This window comes from Lygodium microphyllum, chromosome 17, assembly GCF_053477565.2.
Source record: "Lygodium microphyllum isolate KBCC chromosome 17, Lygodium_microphyllum_v1.1.10, whole genome shotgun sequence".
Lineage (NCBI taxonomy): Eukaryota > Viridiplantae > Streptophyta > Polypodiopsida > Schizaeales > Lygodiaceae > Lygodium > Lygodium microphyllum.
This window is the reverse complement of record NC_141151.1, coordinates 2,316,469-2,344,405: the sequence shown is the minus strand read 5'-3', so window position 1 is coordinate 2,344,405 and position 27,937 is coordinate 2,316,469. Positions and strand designations below refer to the sequence as shown.

The following is a 27,937-nucleotide window of genomic DNA, read 5'->3' as shown; positions in this document are numbered from 1 at the left end:
CCTGATGTGAAAGGCTTCATATTATGGTCTACTAGGAAAGACTAGAAAGGTAAGTCATTTGAAAGGCGCTGAGAGAGAGAGAGAGACGTTTCTTTGCGTCTTTGGCGCCAACAACCCTTAGCTCCTAGGAGATGGAGATGGAGATGGAAGGTTTCAAACGAGCCCCCTCCACGACATGCCTGGTCTGTGCTTCTTGCAGGCGCCGAGTCACGCCCTGCCTCCTGTGCGCCCGCCTCCTTCCATTCTGTGCGTCATCCTCCTCTTCCTGGTAAGTCCGTTTTCTCCTCCTTCCTCCTCTCTGTCTTTCCGTCTGTTTCCCTGACCCTTCCTTTTGTATCCCTTGTCCAGAGAAAATTTTGTTTCGTAGCATCAGAGTACTTGGTATACGTGTAGAATACTCTATAAAAGAAATGTTCAGGACATGTAACTTATCACTAGAAAGTTCAAATATCATGAGCTTTCAAAGAGTCCTAAGGCTACCAGCATAAGAGTCCAATCTCATCCGTCATAGTCTATCTCAAAGTCTTGTGTGAGAAGGTTCACACAGGCAAATTTCAACTTGCAGTTGAGACATAAACTCATCACACCATGGAAAAGAGTAGATACTAAAGGTGAAAGCCAATCATTAAATCATGTAGAGTCGAGTCTCTACGCTCACATATTTTACAAGGAAGAGAGTCCTCCTCACCAAAGAAAGTCTTAGCAGGCTTACCAAAATTACCATGACTATCGATATTCTTGTCTTGTTGTCATCACATTCTTCTCTCACCAATGTATCCTATTTAAATAAGAGCGAGCCCATCCTATGCTTGAGGAGCTCCAAGAGCCCTGCCTTGTAGAGATTGTGGTGGTTGGTGTGATGCTTGCAACTTGAGCAACATCTCAACATTCCTTACAAGCATGTGAAATTCAATGGTTAATCTCTTCTAGCTTCATGTGGAGGTCCTTGTTGAAGATGGTTTACCTTGCCTACATCCACTTAAAAGTTGCAAGATTGTACATTAAATCTTATTCACAATTATGCTAAAGTTTATTTAATAAGTACAATGCATTAAGCTATTCGTCTTGCCATGGATATCTCATGTGTAGTATGTATTATACACAAGTTAGAACAACAACAAGTAGTTGCTTTAAGTAGCGTATGCTAAGCCTATTGGGAATCTTAGTATGTTATATAGACTAGTTTCTCTCACATATTCTAAATGTGCAATCCTACATTAAGTTACATATTTTCATATTTCTAAACATATACGTCGCAACCAGGGTTGTCACGTTCGATGACGTCTGATTAGTATAGTTTGATGCTAGTACGGTACTAATCGGACCAATAAATCTTGGACTTGTACTTAGAGATTCAAGTCAAAAGTGCAAAAGAGAGTTGAAACAAGACTCGAGAGTACTATGTAGCATGAATAATGAAACCAATAACTTTATTATGAGCCAGATGTGCAATCTCATACAAAAAGTATACAAAAATGGATCGAGATAAAAGCCGTCATCTATGGCTTAATCTGAATCAAGATACATGATTACTCTAGGTGCTCATATCACTCTCCACATCGAAGGTGGGAGTATCCTCGTCTTCACTTGAGGAGCCATCATCCTCCTCAACAAAATTACCCTTACTAATGACATTGCTCTTGTCATCATACTCAGGCTCTCTAAGCTCTAGGTGCGAGGTAGTGATAAATATGTCCTTTAGGGTCAAACTAGGAGTACTTCTTGAGTCACTCCCATGTCTCGTGTAGCATCTAAGAGTTCCACAAGTATCATGGATAGTTGATGTTGATGCCAAAGTGAAAGCTTCAACGCTACCGGTGCGAGAGCGAATAACTGTTAGAGATTCATTTCTTGGACAGTAGAGTGTCATTGCAGCAGCACGGATAACGCGTAGGATATATCAGTAGCCACATCAATGATTTGTGCAGGTGCCACGTGGCAGCTTGCAACAATTGGATAGTTTTTATCATTATTTTATGCAGTCGGTTGTATTTATTGTATATGACTTGGTGTTAGACACTATTTTTTCCTAGCTATTTATAGTCAATTTGTGGCACTTTTTCAGATATTTTGATTTGACATCTGATAGAGTTGGTCTATTGAGACTAACAATGTGTGGGCTAACGGAGTTCTAGGTTCTCAAGACGAAAACACACGCAGATATTTTCTTTGCATCCGTGTATATTTCTACACTCCTATACAGTCTACTATACTGCAGATTTTTTGCATTACACTGTCTTCTTCTCTCTCTCTCTCTCTCTCTCTCTTCTCTTTGTATTTGCTCTCAGTCTTTGTCCTACACTTCCGCATTGTTGCACTCTGACATGGTATTAGAGCCGAAATGGACGGACTGATTGAAGAACCTACTTGAAGAGGAGATTTCAGTGTGACACAAGGTTGCATTTTCAGCATTTGAGGGCGAGTGGGAGGGCTGCGTATCAGAATAAGATTGAAGTAAGTGTGGGCTTGCAGGAAAGGAGTTCAGATGGTGAATTTGTTGGAGGTTATTGCTGTTCGAAGGAGAGGAAGGCTGTCCGACGGTTGAAGAAGGTTCGGGAAGCGGAGGAAATAGCCCTAACAGGCTGTGTTTACATAGTCAAAGGGGACTGATATTGTGTTTGTGCAAGCATTGTTGTTGAATATGTTTATAAAGATTGATTTGGAATTCCAAGCGACAGGAAGGTGCCTGTTCTACTGGCTTTTCCATCAGATCAGAAGCTTGATAATTACCGCATCTAGCGAGTGATGATGTTGGCCATTTTGGAGTCTTATGATTTAGCAGAGCTTGTGATGGAGGAGATTAATAGGCCCTAGATAAGAAATGAGTCCAAACTCTCTTCCAATGCTCATGCAGAGTTGACCAAGGCCCAGTCTCATTGGGACAAATTGAATGCCATGATTTGTTCTTTTCTTTATCTGTCTTGCACTATAGTCGTAATAGCTTACATTGAGCACTTGATGGTGGCTCTAAAGATATGATTGGAGCTTGATCAAATGTATAATCAGATAACCTTGATGAAGAGTTTCTTTGGAGGTGCAAATGCGGATCTTGTCCGTGAATAAGTCTTCTTCGCTTTGGAAACACATCAACAAGCTTTGGTAGCTTCAGATGCAGGTTTAAAATGCGGGGAAGTATATTTTCTCCGAAGACATGGCGATCACTTTATTGTCCCAGTTGCCGCCACGATTCGGTGTCTTTTATTCTGCTCTTATTGCATTAGGACGGGAGTTGACTCTTCGGTGGGAAGAGTTGGTTTCTATGATCTTGGACCAAGAGGAATAGTTGAAGGAACAGAATGCTTTTAAATCGGAGGCATTGGTTGGTCAAGCCTCTCAGAAAAAGGGAAAGGATCAAAAGGAGGACAACAAATCTAAGAAGGACAAGGAGAAGGAATCAACTTGCCATATTTGTGGTAAGACCGGTCATTGAAAGAAGGATTGCCTCGACAAAGACAAGGACACCAACAACACGAAGGATCTTGGAGCGGTGGCTGTATCCTCATCAATTGCTTTTCTACACTTAGCAATCATTGAAGACTCTACATTGAAGACTTTTGATGCTGCGATGCCAGCTCCCCAGACTCGAGAGTGGATCGTGGATAGTGGTGCCTCATGGCACATGGCTCCTCCCATTGGTGTTGCCCATTTGCGACCTTCGCATGGGCAAATTCTCATTGGAGACAGCTCTTTTGTGTCTATTGTTGCGCAGGGTGAGATACTTCTAGATGGACGTGGTCGTATCCACACTTCCGAGGTGTTGCATGTGCCAAGCTTGGGTTATCGTTTGCTTTCGGTCCATAAGATTTGTTCTCTTAATCTGTTGGTGGAGTTTGATAGTGATGCTGTTCGAGTCCTTGATCGTGGATTGAGAAAGGTTTTCTGTTTTAGATATGAGGAGAATGGCATCTATAAATTGAAGTCTTCTATAGCTCTTATCTCTTTTCTCCTCATCTCTTAAACACAGTCTGAGCTATAGCATGCTTGATTTAGCCACTTGAATTATGAGTACCTTCGGAAAGCATTGTGAGGATCGTTTGTTTGTGGTTTGCCGGACATAGTGGTGAGCCATCAACCATGTGTCTCCTGCATTCGTGGAAAATTGCATCGGGATGCGATTCCCAACAAAGCTTTGAGGCGGTCTACATCACCTTTGGAGCTTGTATCTACGGATCTTTGTGGCCTCCTGATGAGGACCGAGTCTCGGAAGGGGAGCTTATACTTCATCATTCATGTTGATCGTAGATGACTACAACAGGATGACTTGGGTCTATTTTTTGACATTGAAGTCGGAGGATTTCTCTCACTTCAAGGATTAACTAATCCCTTAGTCTTTTGACTTGTCCAAGATTTGAGGGGATGTTAGAGAGTCATTTTCTAGATAGCAGAGTACCACATTAGTAGTACGGACAGCGCACAGGACACGTCAGCATCCATGCTAGTAGTCTAAGCAGGTGCCACGTGGTAGCTTGCAGTTGGATAGTTTTTATCATTATTTTATGCAGTCGGCTGTATTTACTACAGCCGACTTGGTGCTGGGTACTATTTTTCTTGGCTATTTATAGTCAGTTTGTGACACACTTTCAGATATTTTGATTTGACATCTGATAGAGTTGGTCTGTTGAGATTGACAGTGTGCGGACTAACGGAGATCGAGATTCTCCAGGCAAATACACATGCATATATCTTCTCTGCACTCGTGTATATTTCTGCACTTCTATAGTCTACTATATTGCTGATTTTCTTCGTTACACTGTCTCCTTTTCTCTCTCTTCTCTTTGTGTTTACTCTCTCTCAGTCTTTGTCCTACGCTTCTGCATCGCTGCACTCTAACAATAACAACACAGGCATGCCATGCACGAGTGCGAGAGACTTGTCGGTCTATCTCCTCGGGCTCCAAGTAAAGCTTCCTAAATATTTACTTTTTCTCCAAGTCTCTCTCGCGAGTCACACTTTTAAGTGTGCTAGCAGAGAGTTTGAGTGAATTCATATTTATCTATATATTCAAAGAATGAAAAACTTAGATTAAACAAATAAAACTTCTTTAAATATATTTCATAATCTATGAATAAAGTTATGAACTAAAAAGTATAAAAATCTGATATACGCTACCTATCTTGCCATAGATATCTTATGCATATTGTGTAGCATGCGTTAATTGGAGCGACAATAAATTAGTCACTTCAATTGTCGTGTGCTAAGCTTATTACAAATTTTCGTATACTAAGCTCATTATGAATTTTTGTGTGCATGAGGGACTAGATGGACCAAGTTCTCTCATATGCACTTGACGAATAATTCTTAACCATGTGAAGAAAAAGTAAGTTTAAACTTTCAACTTGCAAGTAGTAAGTTGTAGCTAGAATTGAATGAAAAAAGAGAATAGATTTTCAAATCTATGTAAGAATGCGTAAGATCACTCTTTGGAGTTGAGGCAATTGGTAGCCAAATGACTCTTACAAAGAAGGAGCTTTACCAACGATTCCCGCTTCTAACAAATGGTAGATGTAAAAGTGGTGCTCCTTTGATCGCTATAATTAATTAGCTCCTGGAGGAAGGCACCATGATGCTCTTCCGCCAAAGCCTTTGGAAGAAAGCCATCATGATTAACAAGGACATTAGTATCCTTGAAGAGAGAGGGTTTTTGAAGGCGGGATGTTAAAGTGTTGCAAAACCCATGTATGGGTTGTTTCATCCACTCCCATATTTTCTTTGTCAAAAAGATAATATTATCTCTTTTAGGGGTGGTATCCAAGATATCACTACAATAGGTGTAAGATGATAAAGATTTAGAGGTGAAATTTGAAAAGAAAGAGTGTGAGACAATATGAAATATAGATTCTAAAACTAAAAAGAAGCATGAATCATTAAAAAAAAGAAATAAAAACAATATCATGAAGAAGAGGCCTCCCCATCCAAGATGGTCGATGATTGTATCTCCTCCATCACATCCGCTATAAGATGATAGAGGAGGCCAATAGTAGCCCCCTCCATGTCCGTTATGCGAAGCACCTTGTAGATAGGAGTGATGAAAATGATAATGCCTCTCACATCCATCCCAAATTCCTCCTTTAAGCAAAGTCTTTGAACAACCTTTGCTTCCATTTGGTCTGATGTGGACTCCCCTTCAAGCCATTTCTTAAACTCATGTGACACGGCCGTTTTTTGTAGCTTACTGCGAATGTCATAGAGACGCTCAAGGAGAACCCATATGATCGCAAACAAAGTCTTCAAGGGCTTTTTCAACTACTAGTCCAAGTATGAGCGATAAATCGCAAAAATCGGACCTTGGAGTTGACAAAGCCAACGATTGTGCAAGTATCATTGACAATGCTTGCCACCCACTCCAACTTGCTTATATCTTCCATAAGAAAATCTAGATAATGTGTAGCTCATGGTATCCATACTATGGACGGAAACTCGGCCTTAAGTTTCCGCTCCATAAATGCACAATTTGAGGCATTGTTCCATGACAACTTGTACCATATTTTGCGGCCCAACCTACAAGATTATACACGATAAAATTAGAAAATTTGGGAGGTTAAAAGAAAAGAGAGATTACAAAATAATGGATTTAGAAGCATTACCTCAATGATGGCTCGTCGTATGTGCCGATACATGAACAAGTCTGTGGTTCTCCTTTTCCTTGTGCTCGCATCCACCGCTTGTAGGAAGCATGTGCCAACTGAGCAAGAGATGAGGATGTTGATGATCCCTCTTTTTATGCAGTCACTCCATCCATTGGATAAGATAGAGCATCCATACTTTGCCCAACCAGCATGCATGGGCTCAAGGGACTTATCAATCCTCTCTCTCTCCTCATCGAGTTTCTTGGTACGCATGTCATTGTACGTGACATTGTACCATGCCTTGCATAGACCAATGACGACAATGGCTTTCACCATCCGCTTTCATCAATCCACTTTGAGAATATGGAAAGAGAGATCATACTCAATTATGGTACATGCAATCTCTATTTTCTCTTGCCTTTGCCTCTCCTTGAGAAAGGAGAGAGGACTGGAAACTTGCCCCGTTGCTTGGGCAAGAGTGGCTTGTCTCTTGGGCATAGGTGTACCACTTGAATGGCTTTTTCTAGATGGCATAGAAGAGGCTCCTCCAACGGAGAAAACCGAGACAATTGAAGAGGAATCGTCTTCCGCATCCGAGATCTCATGATCGGGAGAGATCACCTCCTTACTTACCCTTGAAAAGCCTTTGCGTTACTTCAACGACAAGTATTTTCGACAATAATCTTTAGACATCGTCGGGAATACTAGGGCATGGTGTGGTCTTCCCTTCTTATTTGCAAAGGTGGCTGAGAAGTCGAGTGACGGATGAGATTTGGAGCTTTGGGCAATACTTGCACTGCCACTTGCAAGTGTTGGATTTCTCCTTCACTCGTTCGAAGTAGACACAATGTAAGCAAAAGGCTTCATGGAGAGGGGATACCATTGATGATGCATAGAGAGAGCCTAGAGGGTCACGAGTGGAGGGTGAGATTGAAGAAAGGATTGAAAAGAGTAGAGAGCTTGAAGATGTAGAGAGCTTGAGGGAATAGAGAGGCTATAGCTTGATGAAGGAGGAGGTTGGAAGGGTTGAGAGATTAAGGGAGGACTCGAGGAGAGAGCTTGAGAGAGTAGGAAGGATGGAGAGCTTGAAAGGAGTAGGAGGGGTGGAGAACTTGAAAGGATGAATGAGATGGTGGGGAGAGGAGATTTTTATAGAAAGGGAGAGTGCTTTGGGGTTTAGGGTTGGCCCTTGAGAGAGAGAGAGAGAGAGGGGGGGGGGATTTCAAATTTTGAAATTTGAATGGTAGCCCATCATCCATGGGAGAGGATGGTTGTATTGTGCCATAATCCATTGTGTGTATATGAGAGAGAGAGATGGATGAAATTTGAATCATGAGAGAGGGAGAGGAAAGGAGAGAGTTTTTAAACTTGTTAGTTTAAAACTTTAATCTTTAATCTTTTCTCTTGAGTCTTTGTGTGAAAGAAAGAAAAGATAGAGAGAAAGAAAAGAAGAATAGAGAAGATTCAAGAAAGAAAAGAAGAAAAGAAAGGTAAGAAAGAAAAGAAAGAAAAAAAAAAAGAAAGGTAAGAAAGAAAAGAAAAACGAGTCTGAAAACGGTCAAAAAAGTTGTGAAGAAAACTGCTAGGGTTTGCACTGAGGACACACAGAGTGTACGACCATGACAGAAACACAAAGAGACAGAAGTAGACACAGAGAGTAAAACTCAAACCCTAAACGCAAAACCTAAACGCAAAACTCAAAACTCAAACACAGAAACTCAAACACAAACAAAAGAAAGGAGAGAGAGAACACAACTTTAAAGTGAGTGTATAGTGTGCTCAAGGGCAGAGTAATGTTGGAGTGTGAAGTCCATCGGAGACGGATCCCAAGTGGTTTGATTACTAGTCGGAGTAACAAAGTGAGAGAAACACCAAACGTCGATCACCTGAGTGTGAGAAGATTGAGGCGATTGTAGAGGATGATGCCTGATGATGTGGGCGAAGCAACGAAACGTAGCAGTAGAATGTTGCAATAAAATGTCGCAGTAAAACGCAGTAGTAGAACGTCGCAGTAAAATATGGTAGTAGAACACCGCAGTAAAACACATCAGTTAAACGTTGCAGTAAAATGAGGTGATGGTAGCAGTCGCGAAGGTTGGATTGCCATGTGGTGGGAGACTGATGATTGAGATCTACACTTGTAGAGTGTGAAACTTGCACAGACGGAATAAGGCTGAATGGGGGTGGCTTGTCTATTTCTAGATGTGGAAGGATGCTCCAAAAATTAGGGTTTTTGGGAGGCCAACGAAACTCTCTCGGACCACTCTTTTTTTTAATGTTTTTCATTAATTAAGTGTGTTTTGGGATTGTTTAAAAATGCTAATTAGTTGAAAAGCGTGTTTTAGCTTAATATCCCCTCTCAGGCCCAAAATTGAGCCGAAAAGGTTAGCCCAACCATTGTGATGTGTATTTACCCCAAGGCGTCCCATCCCAAAGCAGCCAGAGCATCGGACAAAGGGTGCACGTCAGCTGCCCAGTGGCCTACCAAGACTACAGAGGCGATGGTTATCTTACCAAGGGAATCCAAGTAGTCACCCCAGAGAGAACAGGGCATTGGACAAAGGGTGCACGTCGGTTGCTCAGTGGCCTACCAAGCCCTACAAAGGCGGATGGAACCACATTGAACTTTAAAAAAAAAAGAGTGAGGTAAATTTTATGGGATGCGGCCGATTGAGTAATAGTGATCCAAAAGACAGGAGTACGGAGAGTACACCCAACACATCACAAAATAGGACAAGCTAACCCACTCACTCAAGGTGTTGATGACGAGGAAAAATAGGTGATGAGGTATTCATGTGATGGAGAATGGAGGTGTGGTAACAACAGTTGCCGGTGAAAATAGCTTAGGATCCGCTTAAGTGGTGCTCTGCACAATGAGAGGCAAAGTAGGCTATATGCTGAAGAATGCTCATGTAACAGGTGCCACTTGGACAGTGTCTCTCATGGGAAAATTGTTCACTTGTCCAAGCGCCCTAGTATAAAGATAATGAAATTATGCAATGCAAAGGGTAAGGTACAACAAGGAGGAGAAGCTGATGTCGAAGATAAAGTGTTGAAGCTTGTAGAATACCAAGAAGGATAGGAACCCCCTCTCAACCTAGATGTAGATGTCGAGGAAGGAAGAAGAGTCTAATGTCGGTCTTTGTGTGGTGCTGAGAACCATAAGGAATGAAAGAAGTTGAAGTAGATGAAGCGCCCCGCTAGAAGAGCAAGGTAGAAGTCACCACCATGACAACATTGAGAGAGATGCTGCACGATCCGTCTCGGGAGGGGAAACCGCCATGCTAGAAGAAGAGCAAGCATTCCTAGGATAATAAAACCATGAAAGGAACGATGTTCATCTCCATGTCTCTAGCCCATATAGGAATAAAACAATTTGCAAGTTAGCCTTATATTGAAAGACAAAACCTTGCAAAAGAGATGAGAATCTGCAAACACAAAGGTTAGTGGTGAGATACTCCAAAGTAAAACATAACATAAAGAAAATCTAACTCAAAGGAAATGCAATGATGTGGATGTGTGAGTAAATGCAGCGGAAGACAAAAGAATGGAAAAGCTAAGGACAATGAATCCTATGGGTCCGACTCTTAAGAGTGGAAAAAATGAATGCTAGACTGACCTAGGGTATCCGAAAGGACCTAGAGATATCCTAGTCTAAGAAGATGGCCACCATCACGTACATCCAGTAGCAGGGCGTTGCTAAGGGAACGCTTGACGAGGTGGGGAGGAAGTTGAGATAGATGCATGAAGGGCAACAGGATTGGAACCTGCAGACCAATCAGCCAATCCCTCAGGGGTAGTGAAAGAGAGGGGCTGTTGAGCCTGTACTCGAGCCACATGTCCAGTAGCAGCAACAGGTCTTGAAGGAGTAGATGAAGCAGGAGTGGAGGGCGTAGCCCCACTGGACTGTGCAGTTGCAGTGGTTTGCTAAGCCTTTTTAGGTGGAAGACCTTGGGTCTTGGAGCGACACTCCTCGTCCACATGGCTTGCTCTCTGGCAGTGTGAAAAACTGGTTTTTCTTAGGGAGTTGCTGCCAGATAGGTTTAGATTCTTTGGTTCCATCTAAGGAAGAGAAGTCACCCTTTGATTGGCTTGCCTTTGCATCTATTGAGTTCTTGCCACTGGTGGTTTTTTCTCTTGAAAAAGAGGTAAACCAATCCCCTCTGCTTTGAATAAGGTTGGGATGAGGATTTCTTGTGGACTTGATCATGCAGCCTTGCATAATGCAAGAATTGGCACTTAAACTCGTAGAAGGTTGGCAATTGAGGTTGGGAGATGATGTGTTGAATGAAATTGAAGTGCTTTTCGGGCAACTTATTCAAGAAGAATGTAACTTGATCGTCATCTAACTTTGGAGAGTTAGTAGTGGCTAACTCGGCAAGTAACCGTCTATATTCAGCCAGCTTGACTTTCAAATCATCCCCTTCCTTAATAGAGAACTCTTGAAGCTCAAAGTCGAGATTGATGCGTTGAGTATGATCACGAGTCGCATAGTGGTCGAGAAGGTGACTCCAACGCTCTGACGCGAGCGGGAAGTGTTGCATTTGAGAGTGAAACTCAGGAAGCAACCCTTGCATTAGCTCAACATTGGCTGTGGCATTGCAGGCTCTCCATTGACGGATGTAGTCAGGGTGAGCTAGTCTAGCATAGGCTCTAAACCAATGATGAGGTCCGAAAGACCCTAAGACTCGAGCACTTGTTGCATGAAAATAGACCGAGTGGTGAAATTTGACCCATTAAAATGTGTCTTATCCGTGAAGGCATTTATGACCATTGCAACAGGAGTGATAGTGCTCCGAGATGGATAGTGTGAAAAAGTGTAGTGTGGATAGGATGGGGGAGTGGAGTACACTTGGGAATGGGCCCCAGAGTGCCCACTAGGCATGCGGGTAGTGTGCAAGGTGGATCCATAAGTAGGGATGGGTTGACTAGGCATAGACATGGTAGCCACATGAGGACCCCAAGGAGATGGGATGGAACACGGGGAGCAGAAGATGGGAATCCCTGCGTAGGTGTAACCCAAGAGAGTGGAAAGACGCACCATAAGCTGAGGATGGAAACCCTTGCGTATGAGTGGTCATGTGATGTGAAGTTGGGGATAGTAAGGGGGATGCCCATCACAGTCGGCCCAGGAGTTATGGTTGTGCTCCTTTGCTGAAAGGTGAGAGGCACTGTGTTAAAGGGTAGCATTTTCCCTAATGAAGTACCATGGTGCAAAAGAGGTAGAGAAGGGGGTAGAGAAGGAAAAGGTGCTAGGAGCGGAGATGGAAGATACAACTCCTAGGGTGTGTGAGGCAAATGTGGAGTGTAATCCAACGTTTTGGAAAGATGATGAGAGGTGATCAAGGTGTGATATAGAAGAGGGTGGGATGGGAGGGAAGTGAGAAGTGTGTGTGACATGCTCAAATGAAACAAAAGTTGTAGATGTACTTGAATTTCGTCTGCTTCGTGAGTCCCCTCTATTGAAGTTCACATATGCAAAGCCATTCGAATCTTGTATCTCAAAAAAAGAAACATGCGAGGGTTTTGATTCATGCAACACAAAAGAATTGTACAAGTCTGACATTGGACTTGGTTGAGATGATGAAGATGGATTGCTAGACGTTTCAAATGTTGTATGTCCTCCATGATCGAAGAGGTGGCCAATCTCACCAACCGGTCTGGATGTGGTAGCAAAACTAGTAGTAGGGGTGTAAACATCACCGTACTTGTTGCGATAGTACTCCTTAAAGTCCTCCTCTGTCATGTTAGTGAAATCTGGTGAAGGTGGAGTGTCATTCTTCTCACGGAGTCCATAATGCCGTCTCAGGGCCTCCAATGATGGAGAAGCTTGATAAGACATCATAGGAACTGGAGAAGAAGGTGTCTGGGACATTGTGATTCGGTTACGAGTTGTATTGTGTGCCTTGCACAAAGACTAGCTCTCCATAATATACACAGGATACTCTTTACAAGAGCACCGGCTCTTATACCATGTGAAGAAAATTGCTAGGGTTCGCACTGAGGACACACAAAGTGTACGACCACGATAGAAACACAAAGAGACTGACGTAGACACAGAGAGCAAAACTCAAACCCTAAACGCAAAATCTAAACGCAAAACTCAAAACGCAAACACAAATAGAAGAAGGGAGAGAGAGAACACAACTCTGAAGTAAATGAATGCTATAAATGAATGTAAGAGTGTATAGTGTGCTCGAGGGCAGAGCAATATCGGAGTGTGACATCCATCGAAGATAGATCTCAAGTGTTATGACCACCAATCGGAGTAACGAAGTGAGAGAAACACCAAACGCTGATCACCAGAGTGTGAGGAGACTGAGGTGATTGCAGAGGATGATGCCTGATGATATGGGTGAAGCAACAAAACGTAGCAGTAGAAAACCACAGTAAAACATAGTAGTAGAACGTTGCAATAAGACGCGGCAGTAGAACACCACAATAAAACACAACAGTAAAACGCCGCAGTAAAACGAGGTGATGGCAGCAGTTGCGAAGGTTGGACTGCCACGTAGTGGGAGATTGATGACTAAGATCTACATTGGAGAGTGTGAAACTTGCACAAACGGAATAAGATTGAATGGGGGCAGCTTGTCTATTTATAGATGTGGAAGGGCGCTCCAAAAATTAGGGTTTTTGGGAGGCCATTGAAACGGATCACTCTTCTTTGTAGGGTTTTTCATTAATTAAGTGTGTTTTGGGGCTGTTTAAGAATGCTAATCAATTGAAAAGCGTGTTTTAGCTCAATAAAAGTGACCGTTTGGCTGCAGGGCCCAGGCCTATGGGAGTCAAGACCCGTGCAATGGTCGACCATCGAGACTCGGGGGTCGGGAGTTGAATAGGTCACAGGGCACAGTCGGGTGAGTTGCGACTCGGTGGGGATCAAACTGGATGGGTCCAGAGAGGATCGAACGTTGTGGATAGAACAAGACGGGTTGGATGAGTTGATCAATCTGTTGGACGTGGACAACCTTGGTCACAACGTATATGTGTAAGGTTTCTAGGGGCTACTTTGCAAACATTGGATAGTTTATACCTATATGATAACCACTAGCATAATGTTTTGGTCAAAGAGAATTATTTTTTAGTACGTTACGCTAATAAGCTAATTTCTTTTTGGTCACCATGCTATATGAGTTTTTATAGGAATGCATCAAAGCCTTAAGGAGATATAATTTATATTTGTAGCTATTTTTTGATCCATGGAAAAAATAGAGGGAGGGGAAGAGAGAAGGGCATTTTTAGGTGCAATACAAGAAGGCATCATTTATTCACTCTAGAAGTTAAAAGGATGTTATCATGCTTGGGTGTAGTATCCGATATACCAATAATGTGGTTTTTACAAAAGAAAAAAAAATGCTTGAAACTTTAAAGAAAATTTAAAAAAAATTCATGAGTCAAATTAAAAAAATGAAACTTTGAAGGCCTTGATATTATTGATGGCTTCTTTTATAAAGTAAATGAATAGTCTTAAGGCAACATTCTCAATGCTTGTGATGTATAGTATTTGTCACTAGAATGAGAAATTGACTTAGTGAATTGATTTCAATGAACTCTAATTTTGGTATTTCTAGCTCTGTATATGGTGACTATTGTACTAATAGTGAAAAACTTGATATCGAGCATATAGTGGACAAGTGTACATGCTATGTAGTACAAAAACAAGGCAAAAGGAACAAGATGCAATGTGAAACTCTTAGAAAATTGAAACTTTGCACCTTAGAATTGAGTTCTATTGAAAGTTTCGCCTAGTAAGTAGCTCTCTTAGGGCACTCAAGTTATTAAGTAAGCCTTGAGGTTAAGTTTATCTAGTGAGTAGCTTACTTATAATTAATGATAAAGTCTTTAATTATCTTTGAATAAAAAATCTGAATAAAAAAAGTGATTTGATGAGGGAGCATCTAGTTATTTATTTGAAATCTTGATCTTGGCTATTTGAGGCTTTGTTTCTCTTCTTTTTTTGGAGTAACCTTGGTCTTTTTTTGGAGCAACCCAAGTTTAGAGAGCTATAGTAGCAAAAGGAGATGCATGCTTGTTGATTTTTGTGATGAACAACAAGAGGAGAGTGCTTTGCATTCATCTTGAGGTGCTGGATAGTGAGAAATCAATCTCTTTCTTTTTCTTTCTGTCCCTTGGATTGTGCAAGCTTTGTTTTATAGTAGATCAGAGTTAGGATTTGCTGTTTACAGTTGATTAGTGGTTAGGGTTTGTAGAAATCGATCTTTTTGGGTATGGAATTGTTTATTGAAGATATTCAAGCTAAAACCCCCTAATTTGCCTTTTGTTCTGGTTCACCGAATCATTGAAATTAGGGGCAAACATTAGGGAAAATGTTTTTAAACATGTATGTTTGATTTTCTAGCCACTGAAAGCATTAAACTCAGTTTTCAATCTCAAGGTGAATGCATGTTAGGGATTAAAGTTTATGGAGAGTAGGTTTATAGGTTTGAATTACTTCAATTTGATAGTGAATTGAAGGTTCATTGATCAAGGCAAAGCTCTAAGATTGTTGGACAATTGGCATTGAGGTCTCATCCGACGAATCAGATCGGTTTGGGACTGAAATTATTGTGAATTTCTCATTGATAACAGTGTGGCAATAATGAGACTATTGATGCATTTCTCAATATCATATTGGCTAATATTGGAGTGATTACAACTTTGTTTACTTCGAGACATATTGGTTTGAGTGTATAATTGAGATGGATTTGAAGCTTGTTGGTCATTGAAAATCTAATCCATTGAAAAGCTTGATATGCAAAAGTGTTGCTCTATGAAACCTATGTTAATTGCTGGAGTGGATCACAAGTGGTTCGTGTAAGGACTCATTTTCAGTATTAAAGAGATATTGTAATGTGTGCTTACCTTAAGGGCCAATCTGGTATCAACTACAATGCAAGAGTGCTTTAGCTCTTAGCTACTTTGTATTATTAATTTCCTTTGTTGAAAAATAGGTTTGGTGTTGTAAGTTTATGTTCACTGTCTTATAGATTAGATCTATTGGCCGGTTTTAGTACTCTATACAAGTGGATACTTAGTATGATTTGAGCTTGTACATTGCAGTCTCTTAGGCAAAGTTGTTGAATGGCTTTGACTCATTTTACATTAGTAAGTAGCTTCTTCTCCACCCGTGTCTTTTAACTCCTTTGAGATCATGATTTGATATTGCACATCATATAGTTGTTCAAGAACATAGTACATCATATGTTCGTTCAAGAACGTAGTTGTTTAAAAGGGCATTTTAGAAATTTTAAATGGAAATGAGAAAATGAAAATATTTCTTTCATCTTGAAACATATATTGGGACAGGTTGGGACATGTGTTTTAAGATTGGGGTTTCCTGGGTAGTTTCGATACTGCATGATTACTCTTTGCATTTTGCCTCATTGTTTTGCTTGTTTGCTTCGATTGTTTGTCTTATTTCGCCCGTTTGCTTTAATTGTTTGCATCTTCTTCTTTAGATTTGTTGTTCTCATTGCCTATTTCACCTCATTGTTGAAATCTCTACTTTTCATTCTTCGCTATCAACAATATTTGGAGATGATTTTCTTTGCTTTTAGTAAACTGTAACTCTACGTATCCTTGGATGTCTCACTTTTTACAGTTGGTTTCTCTTCTATTTATTGTTGGTTTTTTTTGTTTTGAGCAAGCTATAATCTGTTAGCAAATATGTGAGCTCATGTGTGAGTCTGAGCTGCAGAGGCTTGGGCACATTATTTAGGTTATTTAGGCTTTTTTTATTGTGTCATTTTATGGTCATATTGGGCATTTATTGCTGGCCGACCAGCAGTAAATGCTGGCCGACCTGACATATTTTGTGGCATTATTTGTGCCTATTTATTCTAGGCTCCTCCTTCTCAGTTGGTCAGTTCACCACTTGGAGGTCTCGTGAAGAGAGGAGCCGGTGCTGGTGCCCACACAGCCAGTGACTCACTGTTGTATGCGACAGTCTCATGTTTGATATATGGATTCTATTTCATGAGCATATATTTGAGTTTTCATTTGTATTGTGTTTCTTCTTTCCCTTTCTCTTTTGTCTTGTGTTTCAGCAGTTTATTACAGCTTATGTTTATGCTTCCATTGCTGCACCACTTCTGACATGGTATCAGATTTCAAGATTTGTGCTCCTGCTGTGTTTTCTTGTTGATTTCAGGACTGTTTTCACCCTTGTTGATCAGGTGACTACTCCTCCATACAAGCAACCTGTTCTACTTGCATTTTTTGAAGATTTGCCATCGCCTGGTGTCCACAGCCCCTCTGCTACCTACATTTTCAGTTTTCAGGCTGTTGCGATAGTTTTCCATCCTGTTTGTGGTAGTATTCAGCTTGCGTTTTGGTGTTCCTGACTCCTTGGCCGAGCGACTATCGCTTCAAGCCGTTTTTGCTGTTTTTGATTGATTTTTTGATTTTTTGCAGTAGCTTTTGTCTTCTTTTGGTCAGATTTTGGGTTATACTGTATGTGAACTCTTGTTTTTTGCAGTCTGTGCTTGTGTTTTGGTTGTGTTCCCTCTCCAAATACCTTCTTTTCTCTACTCTTCTAAATTCTCTACAGATGGCTTTTCCGTGCTCATCCACTGATGATGCATTATATGGAGGTTCAGGTGAGGCTTTTATAGCTTCAGAGAGGGGTTCGAAGACGAAGAAGTCGAAGGTCTAGTGTTACCACTGTGGCAAGAAGGGCCATTTATGGAAGGATTGCAAAGAGTTAGCGGCTTCCAAGAAGAAAAAAGAGCAGAAGACGAAGCGAGATGTGGACTTTTCCGACGAGTCATCATCTGTCTCAGATTCCGGCTCAGATCCTCTGGCCAAGGCGAAGTCCAAGGCGCAGAAGGGATCCTTTTCTTTGGATCGTGGGAAGGGCTTGGTGACCCCTTCCTCAGCTGCTTTCTAGTGGTGGTGATGAGGTTATCCCTCACGACTCTCCAGTGTCAGAGAGGGAGTGAGAGGGTGGTGAGATGGGGCAGCCATGCCTCATCTATATCTCTATACAGATGCATAGGATCCAGAGAGGGACATCCTTGACACATCGATCGAAGTTTGGCACGTTCAAATCCTGGATTGACATCTAGGTTCATGATAGGCTGGTTCTTTGACAGAGAGCGGATGGTTTTTTTTAGAGCTCACATGAGGGGACACTTTGGCAGTTTGGCCAAAGAAGGGGAATCCATGGTCATTTATGTGTTGTGGCATTGGTGACAGGTTGGTCAGGTGTGCTACATCAGTGGCATTGTTGACAGACATCGAGAGCTACTATGATCTTCTCTATCTTCAAGAGCTAGTACGATCGACATCGACATCAGGTTCTCTTTGAGATACCTTGGTGGTGGCTTGATCACCCACTGCTTGGGTATCCATGGTTCTACTTGGTGGTTCTATGTTGTATGGTTTATGATTCATTCTCATTGTACCATTGTATTGTATCAAATCACCCATGATTTGAGAGAGGGTGTTAGTAGATACGTCAGCTCATGTGTGAGTCTGAGTTGCAGAGGCTTGGGCACAATGTTTAGGTTATTTAGGCATTTTTTATTGTGTCATTTTATGGTCATATTGGGCATTTATTGCTGGCCGACCAGCATTAAATGTTGGCTGACCTGTCATATTTTGTGGCATTATTTGTGTCTACTTATTCTAGGCTTCTCCTCTCTCATTTTGAAAATGCACATAATGAAGGGGAAAATGCAATGCGTAATCTTGGAACATGCTTATGGTATGGACAGCAAGGAGAAAATGTGGTTGTTGACCAATAAGCGGGCCCTTCTAGCCCACAAGATGCTAATGACCAATGAGGAGGTGAAGAATATGATGACCGGTTTAAGGCTCGGGTGAAGATATCTTTGTTTAATTGGCCAAAGATCCGTTTTTCAATCCTCCCAAAAAGGACAGCAAGGGCGAGAAGAAGTCATCTTTAAAGGCATTTGGGCAGCAAGAAGCTTCTTAAGGACAACCATGGCAGCCTAAAGATACATCAAAGATTGGTGATAAGCAAAAGCAAATGGTACTAGTTGGGTTTGATACACAAATGCAAGGCCATCTTGGTAGTGCCAATCCAATGGGATTTGGATAGTTGGGTATGTATGTAAGTATGGAGCAGCTAAGATATTTTGGTAGAGATACTACTTTTTATGCTATCCTGGGTCAAGGACCACATATGGGAATGTATGGGACAACTCCTTATGGTATGTAGTAATCAATGCATGGTGTGTAAGGCCAATGTATTCGGGTATGGGTGGTAATTTACATAACTCAATGTATGGCAGCATTGGCATGATACTTGGGATACAAAGTGGCATGCATGGTAATACATTTGTATCCCTTAGTGCTTTTGGGGCTCAAATGCTTCGTATGGTACTAGTCATGCTGCACAACAAATATATTCTTTTTAACAGCTAATGTATGATAACTTGACTCCCAAAGGGGCAACAAAGGACTATGATGAGGGGGGAAAGGTGGTGAAGTTTGAGGCCTTCAGTGGGGCATAAGATAGGTTGAAAGCTTGGACTTTTATTCAACAGTTTAATGCAGTCTTTTTGGAAGGCAACTTTACTGAATCCTCAAAGATTCAAAAAGTAGCCACTTTCTTGAAGGAGAATGCATTGCAATTGTGGTCTATGCTCTTGATGCAAGGTAGAGCACTATCAACATGGGTATAGTTTAAAAATGTTTACTTCGAATTGGTTGGCTGGCACATTTGAGGTGAACACTGACAACTTGGAATAAGCTTGATACAATGCATTTGAAGAATTTGGATTGGTAGAATAAGAAGTTTTGGGATGCCTTGCTGCCAGTGACTTGTTATCATCCAATTTCTCTTCATGAGCAAGCAGAAAAGTATGTATGTGGGTTACCTAAAGGAATCAAGGATTTTTGTATCAAATCCACAGTATCTAGCATGTCTTAGCTCATAGAAACAACTAGTATGGTTGATGATTTGTTGCATGGGAAAGATTTGGGCTTCCAAGGCATAGATGAGAAGTTGAATAAGAAGTTTTCAAGGGATAATAAAAGGGGCGGATCTAAAAATTAGGTTGAAATGAGGTCAAAATAGCAAGTAAAGAGCTAGAAAAAAATTGCATAATGAAGGGAATTAAGGGTTGCAAATAAATGATTTGTTTTGTGAACAGGAGAGTCACGTGGCTAAGGATTGTCCCAATAAGTAGAAAGCTGGAAAATAAAAAATTAGGGAGATGCTACAAAACATCCATTGGTTTGGTGCTAGATGTTGTTATTGATCAGCCCATGATGATGCTATTGAGTTATGCAGAGCATGGGGTAAAATTAGAGACCAACTTGTATTGACCTTCTTTAATAATGGGGCACAAGCCAACTGTATCTCCACGGACAAATGAGACTTGTGGGAGAAGTTCATATGACATGCAGAGGCCATGCAAATCTTGTGATACTGCTCCTTGAGAACCTTCGCTTGCACATTCAGGGATATGTGGATAGGAAAGAGTTTTTCATTGCACTGCTTCAGGGTTGTGATGTTGTGCTTGGTATGCCTTGGTGCGAGACATGGCAACTTGTCTAGGCATCAGACAGAATGAGATGGGACCCATGGTAGAAGTTGGTATTGTATGCAAGGGCCATGCAGAGTTTGTCGCACTGCTCGTTGGGAAGCTTCACTTGCACATTCAAGGATATGTGGATAGCGAAGAGTTTTTCATTGCACCACTTGAAGGTTGTGAAGTCTCACATGTAGTGATTGATTCACATACTAAAGTGATGGGTACTTTTTGGGCAGCATAGCATGCTGCATTGCCCTTTGAATTTATCCTCAGCAACAAGTGTTCATTAAGGAATCTTTTTCTTGTAAATTTCCCATGTTAATGTGGGATTGAGAGTTGAAGAGTAGGGAATGTGCAGATGCCAAAAGGACAGGGATTCTGTAATGCCATCAAAGGTTGCTTGCTCTTGGTGGAGCTCCTCTAGGTGTGTTGGGCAGTCCCCACTTGTATCTTAGAGCTTCATACGGGCCCCACAACTATCGGAGCACCTATTTCTGATTGCTCAAATATATTGTCTTACACCATAGGTAGCTATACATAGATAGGTTCTGTCCATCACCTTTTTATGAAAATTTATCTGTTGAGGTTTGTGAACATTTACTTGCACCTTACTTGTTAATGTAGTTCTTTCATAGCACTTGGACATTGGATAACTAACCATGTTCTCTTTGTTTTTCTAAGGTTGTGCATCATCTAACCTACATATGTTAAAATGCAACTGAACATTCATATGCTTAGTAAAAGAGATTTATCATCAATAGCATGATCATATACTAGTTGATTGTGATTATTGTAGAGTAGGAACATTTGTCATTTTGTCTCTACTCGAATTCAATTTAGTGCATGTTTATGGATTCTGGGTTATTTTAGTAGTACAAAATGAGCCAAGTAAAGGTCAAAGTGTCAGCATCTCTTATTTTCCTGAGTTTTGAAGCAAAAATTTTCCAACTTCTATATATGCTGGTTGCAACTTATTATCATTGTGCCTGAGGTGTAGTATGTGCGATTACAATTTTTTGTGTATCAACTTCTTAGGACTGAATGTTTGTTGGCATCAACAACGCAAAGGGGTTATCAAAATTCTTTATTGATTCATATTTATTGTCTATCTTAGATTTTGGCTCTTTTTGATTGGGAGATTATGCAAAATATAAAGGTATTACATGTAGAATTTCTAACTCTATTTGTCCTTTGTCTTGTTGTGATTAGGCTGGCTTGCGAAAGTTGTAAGTTAAACAACCCTTTGGAGGAACAAGTGCGTCGATTTTTGGGTTTCCCACCTGCTTTAGCCCTTCCAACTGCTATGGTCTGTGTCTTGTTTTGGGTCCTTGTTAGAACTTAGTAAAATAATTTGTAGGAAAATTTATGAGGTAACGAGCAGGTAAGGCGGGTGCTTGTGGCACATGTCGGTCATTCTGGTTGTGCATCAGCTGTTCATGCTCAGATTCAATTGGTCCAAAAGGTCAGTGAAAGCTCTCTCATGCACTCATACATATTTGAGTTTTGGGATAATTGCTAATAGATAAAAATACAGGTTCTTGTAAAAGACTGTATTGAAGTTCCTGTCACCACAAAAGAAACAATTCTGAATGAAGATTCTGATTGTCTGAAATACAATCAAGAGAAGCATGAACCAAACTTCCAATATGCTCAACTTCCATTCCTTCAAAGTGAAGGATTAATAAATGGTGTACAGACAACCACCTTAGAGCTCCGTGATGGATCAATGAGCCTATCTGTTCATGTATGTGGCTCTATTTGTAACTTTGCAAAACTGTCTTGCTCATTGGGTACTTTGGTGTTTCCCATGATGTTTATGTTGGATGGGAGAAAAGACAGTTTGACTATTCTTGAGCTACCGTGAATCTGTGAGTAATAAGAGGCTATATGAATGTACGCAACCTTAATTGCATATGTGGAGTGTCCTTTTTGTGCTTGTATATGTTTAATGGGAGTGTGTGTACAAGTGGTAAATTTATAGCCATTTTGGGGTTTTGACACGAAAGATCTTCTAAAAGGTTGTTTGCCACATCTTGTATTGCTTAATACAGGGTGAAACTCCCTTTTTCTCTCATGGCCTTGCCTTTTGTGGAAGCAAACTTGTTCGCTTGAAACATCTCCGCTTGAAATCCAATCACATCTACAAGATCAGCCCATTGCATACCCATAACATTCATGTGAGAGGGATATGCTTGCTTGTGAGAAAAGAAAGTGTCACTGGAAGTTACCAGTCCATCCCATGCATCCAACTTCAAAGGGAAAGTAGATTGACTTATATTGGCCAACTTAAGTAGTTGCAACCTAGATTTTGGGGCCTAGAGTAAATCCCTTGCCTCTGGTGAGACATCTGTGTGACAGTACTTGTTGCAGGAGGCTGCAATGGACCAGCACAGCAGACTTGGCAACCACAATGCTTCACTACAAACACCCAAGGAGCTTCTTTCGAAGCATGTTCTTAAGTCTTGCTAGCGTCATCAGAACAGGGGTCTTGGTGGCCACAATGCTTCACTACAAACACCCAAGGAGCTTCTTTCAAGGCATGTTCTTAAGTCTTGTAAAACAGCATGCCGAGTATGTGCAGGAGGGTCAGTATGCTCTGAAGATATCTGTGGTGACACATCTTGGGGACGTTCAGAAATAAAGTAACCCAGCTGGTACAAATGTGCCCCACTTCAAGTCATGTACCAAGGGTTGCAATCCAAGAAACCTAAAACATAGCTTTGTAGGATGAGGCTTGCATGTATCCCGTATCTGGCAAGCTCTGTGTCTGTTCTTGAAAGACGATCTTGGCTTCACCAAAACCTGTCCAAGTGAACACAAAGCTAGTGGAAGATGGTGGCACGATGGGTTGGGAAATTCACCACCTTTACCTAGTTGGGCAGGCTTGTTGCTTGTTGAAGTGCCTCCTGAAATTCTTCCAGAGGAACAGTATGCACTAGCTGATCATCAAGCAACAAAGAACTTGCTGTGATACCCAAGAAGAAGTTTGCAACCTACGAAACAAGACCTTGAAGTAGCTTGTAAGGCCATAGTAAAATTTTAAGTGTGCACGTTTTTGTTTCTAGTAGTGCTGTTTTAAACCAGAGCCTTCAATCCGGGTTGGATGTGTGTGCCGTGCAACCAAGGGGGTCTGTCTTGTGAGATGAAAGATGGTAGCCCTCTTATGGGATGTGATGATTTATTGCAACACATCCCATAAGAGGGCTACCACTAGCCGACATCTTCACCATCCCCCCTGCACGGGACTTGACATATGAATCCAGTGGATCTTTTTCCATTTGAGTCCAAGAACTCCATATCTATACCTCCAAACTTTGCCTTTCAGCCACACAACCAGTCCAAACTCCAAGTGTGTCAGATTTACCTACAAGAAACCTTGGGAAACATATTGCCGGTGTACTGCAGAGAGAATCTATGTACTGCCCTGCATACTATGACCTGCAATGCAGGATGACAGCAAACAGCAAGAAAGTTCAGTAGAGAGCATGGCTGCATGCAGAACCAACCCCTGAGAAATTCGTGCACAGCTGCAGCAGTTCACAAGCTGGCCACACAGGATGCTGGTATGGACATTCCAGGGCAGGGCGAAAGTAAACTGCAGAGACCAGCTGCTGCAAACCCACAAACTCAACAGAGGGGAAGCCAAGCCCTGCAAAGCATAGAACAGCACTCCCAAACTCTAGAAGAGCAGATGCTAACCTTGAACCAGCAGTCACTGATTCTGACAGTTGTAATTCCATGAGATGCAGTCGTGATAGGTCTGGAAGGCACACTGAAAAGTCTTGAATACCTCTGAAATGCAGCCGTGATCTCTCCGAAAAGTTGGGATAGCCACAAAGCTTAATGCCTGCTGGTGTGCTGGTCTCTTTTCTGTGTGTGTGTGTGTTCATTCATGCAGTCTAAGTGGGTCATTCTTGTTTATAAGGATGATTTTTTTTTTTTTTTGGCATATCAAAGTGGGCATTGAGGCTCCAGTGATCCAGGTTTCTTGATCCTAGACCAATCACGCATCCAGGTGTTAAGGGGCAAGCTCCCCTAGTGGATGGATTTATAAGTGAGGACTCATTGAAAAGTGAACCAATAATCACTGATGATAGACTTATTGAATCAATATTTATGCCCCAATTGATATGTGCAGATTCAAATAGTTGAATTCCTTGCATGTAACTGATGCTGAAACTCGCTGTACCCTCAAAAAATAGCAAAGGAATTGTAAAGCAGCAAGCCAATGCTTCACATGTACCTGTTGAAGAAACTGCATATATAAACACTGTAGGCAATATCAGGTTCCTTCAAGTCTGAGATGAAGAGGAGACCCAATCAAAGCTCTATGCTTTGAGGTGGGAGGGAGGGATTATTTGTTGTGAGCTTAAATTTCCCATGAATGATCCAGAAAGAGACATGGGAGGGAGAGGTAGGGAGGGATTATTTGTTGAGAGTTTGGATTGTGGACCCATCAGTGATCCAGAAAGAGACATGGGAGGTGGAGGAAGGGAGGGATTTTTAATTGAGTTTTGATTGTGTGTTGCAGTGTTTGGCAGTTCCCAACAAATGCTCTTGTCATATGGTGGCAGCCAGACCCACGAGTGATCCAGAAAGAGAATTGCCTGGCTCAGAAGAGCTGCTCCCAAAATGTCAGATGGAAGGCAGCTGTCATCACTGTGGTGGTATGTGCCAAGTGTTCTGCTCGGACAAATTACTGGTGAATGAGGCTGTTTTGTTGCGCTGCCGAGAACAGTTAGTTTTGATGCATTGTGCAGAGGCATTATCAGAGGATTTGAATATTCCATCATATCCTTTGTGCGCACATACACAAGTAGCCCTGCATGACAAGGAGTCCGAGGCTTGTCATGCACGTGTAGTGAGTGCTTGTGTGCATTGTACAGCAAGGGGCCTTCCCCTTCAGATGATACGGTTGGTCAACACATTGATTGCACCTGATTACAATGCATGGCTCTCTGCTCAGGGGGCAGCTAGCAGTGACAATGAGGGTCTTGATGATATTCTGGCTTCCATTGAGTTGTTTTTACAAAAACGGGACACACTAGTACGACTTCAGGTATTAACTCCACAGATATCTGCTTCTAGTTTGTTACTTATTATCTTGATAGAGCTCTTTATATTTCAGAGGGTGAATAAAGTTGTTAAAAGTGTTCAAACTAATTGAGAAGCCATTGTTACTGCATTGTAGTCTCATCTTGCAAACTATGTAAATTCAAGTCATTGTTACTGCACTGTAGTCTCATCTTGCAAACCATGCAAATTCACAATGATTTTCAGATGTCGTTGCTGAAATCTCTAGCAGCCCAGAAGCAAGCCGATAAGGACTGCAATGCGATTTTGCAGCAGCAGTTGGATCATACGGCAGTGAGTACAAGTCTATAGCAGGATCCTGGTTTTGTGCTAGAAGGGATGTGTGATCGATGTTAAAATCTAAATCTCTAGTGAAGAGTAGATCACCGAGAATGAACTTGCAGTTCTGCTGTTGTGAAGAGGCACTAATACATACCTGTCTTATGTGCAGGGTGCCTGGCTGAAACATTTTTTTGCTGATAGGACGCAAGAAAGGGATCACAAGTTCAGAACTACCGCTCAGCCATTCCTGGCCCTTCTGGATAAGATAAACAGAGTTCTACAATTCTTCTACGCACATGTCTGTTTGGTGGGTTTCTGTCAGCAAACTACTGTGCTTTGTACGGGGCTGTCAGGGATAGAATGTCCCAAACCCAATGACTCAGGTTCAAAAGGTGGGTGCACAAGAGAGGCTGCTCGGATGGCTGTGGCATGCTGGCTATCAATTTATCACGATGTGGCTCATGTCGTAGGTGTGATATGAGCATCGAATGCATGATGTGACGATTGGTATCTTTGCTTCCAGCTTGCGAATTGGATGAAAGCATGCACCCAATTTTTGGCATGCATTTTTTCACACCAGACCCTTAATCCTTGGGGCAAGAACTCTGCTAGACCAAAGGATCCACTCTAAAGAAAATAAAGAGTCCTAGTAGGGTAAGGGGAATCAACTATAGAACACCCAAGGAAAAAGATATCCTTTCGGGGATTTTGGGGGGTGGGGGGGGGGGGATTTCACATTTTGTAGTTTTTTTGAGATTGTGAATATATGAGCATGTAAGGGATATCAAGAGGAATTGAGCTAGTTTAGTACTGAAATTTTTGTCTATAGAATCTTTTATGCTATTTAAAAATACAAATTTGGGAGGTAGTGGTATACTTTTGAGTGCCAATAATGAATGCTTTAGAGCCAATATAAGAGCATATAGGGGATATCAAGAGGAATTCAATGAATCTAATCTTGAATTTTTTATTTTTAAAATATTCTAGACAATTTAAAAATACAAATTTGGGAGGTAGTGGTACACTTAAAGAACTAATGATGGAACACTTTTTTGGCAAATCAAAGAGTGACACTTAAGCAAGATTCTTAGCATTTGCCCTTCGTTTTGGAACATTATTAGCTTGGAGGTGTTTTTCCTCTGTCATCCATTTCACAATTTGCCTCACCCTAATGAATAATGCCCAACTAAGAGTGTATATGCATACAAGAAGGCAATATTAGTGGATATATTGAAGTGGTTGGCTAGCACACTTGTCTAAAGGAGTGTGCTAGTTGTTTGTGAACTTACTTGCATCATGAAGTTGTGCAATTCTTCACAAACAAGAAAATTAGCTTGTACATTTGAGTGTAATGACATCTATATCTATAATTATTCAATTATAAACACATAAGCGAATGGAGTTGCCAAAATTTAAGACAAAAAATTAGCTTCTACATTTACTTACATTCTTACTTATTCAATTATATACATATATTCCTTTTTTCATCATAATCATCCACAAGCTTTGATAGTGAATTAATTATCAATAAATATTTTGATGCATTTCTATTTACACGAGTATTGACATGTCATGATTCTTGGGTTACATGTTTAAATAAGTTGATCTTATGGCCCACCATGCATTGGCTTGCCAAGCTTACTAGTCAACTAATGTTATGAATGTGAACATTTTGACGCTTGTAGAAATTGAATTAAAAAGTGAGGTTAACTTCTCATGAATGTACATATTATTTTGGTTAGCTTGATGAAAGATATGTATGTTTGTGTGCGTTGAATTACTATGGTATTACATTTTGGAAGGATCAATCTAGATATCAAAATCATGTTTTGAAATTTACTCTTATGATAGATTTCTTTGCACTTGGTCAAGGTTCAATTTGTTTACACTAGAAGAACTTTGATAAGACCATTTGGACCTTAAATATCGTTCGCAATGAAAGATATACAAATGTATGATTCATCAACGTGCTCAAAAGTATTACATTTTGGAAGGATCGATCTAGGTATCAAAGTCATATTTTGAAGTTTACTCTTATGATGACTTCTTTGGACTTTGTCAAGGTTCAATTTGCTTACACTACATGAACTTTGATAAGACCATTTGGACCTTAAATTCATCCATTTATATCTTTTGCATTGAAAGATATACAAATGTATGATTCATCAACATGCTCAAAAAGTTTTTATTGAGTTTAGGTAGGTAATCATGTAGGTTGTTCTTTGAGTATATACAAATAAGTTATTTTGTTTGTAACATTGATAGGCATTGAAAGGGAGCGAGAAAGACTCTAAAATTTCTTAGGGAACATTGAAATAGGCACATGGATAATGCGTAGAATTGCAAGTCATTAGAACAAGATATAAAACTAATGATTGGTCTTTTATTAGTTAATGTTTGGAATGAATGGGTGAAGGCATGAACTAGCACATGTATAAAGGCATATAATTGCCAAGTTGCTAAGAACAAGATAGGCAACTAGTTTAGGTATTTAATAAATAAGTGTGC

The 27,937-nt window shown here is 40.9% G+C and overlaps 1 protein-coding gene across 3 annotated transcripts; it reads left to right on the top strand.

Moving 5' to 3' along the window:
• LOC148021504 (uncharacterized) lies at positions 1 to 26,155 on the top strand. 3 transcript variants are annotated; one of them, XM_087696910.1, is made up of 8 exons: positions 1 to 268; positions 21,284 to 21,380; positions 21,456 to 21,536; positions 21,609 to 21,818; positions 24,606 to 24,741; positions 24,835 to 25,133; positions 25,355 to 25,441; positions 25,599 to 26,155. In XM_087696910.1, exons 1-8 carry the CDS (start codon positions 132 to 134, stop codon positions 25,908 to 25,910), a joined length of 1,359 nt encoding a protein of 452 aa, XP_087553036.1. In that variant the 5' UTR covers positions 1 to 131; the 3' UTR covers positions 25,911 to 26,155. The 3 variants fall into 3 exon arrangements, with proteins under 3 accessions (XP_087553036.1, XP_087553035.1, XP_087553037.1); XM_087696909.1 differs by having other exon boundaries at positions 3 to 268; positions 24,606 to 25,133; positions 25,599 to 26,154; XM_087696911.1 differs by lacking the exon at positions 21,609 to 21,818 and having other exon boundaries at positions 4 to 268; positions 24,606 to 25,133; positions 25,599 to 26,154.
• Positions 26,156 to 27,937: the final 1,782 nt, after the last annotated feature.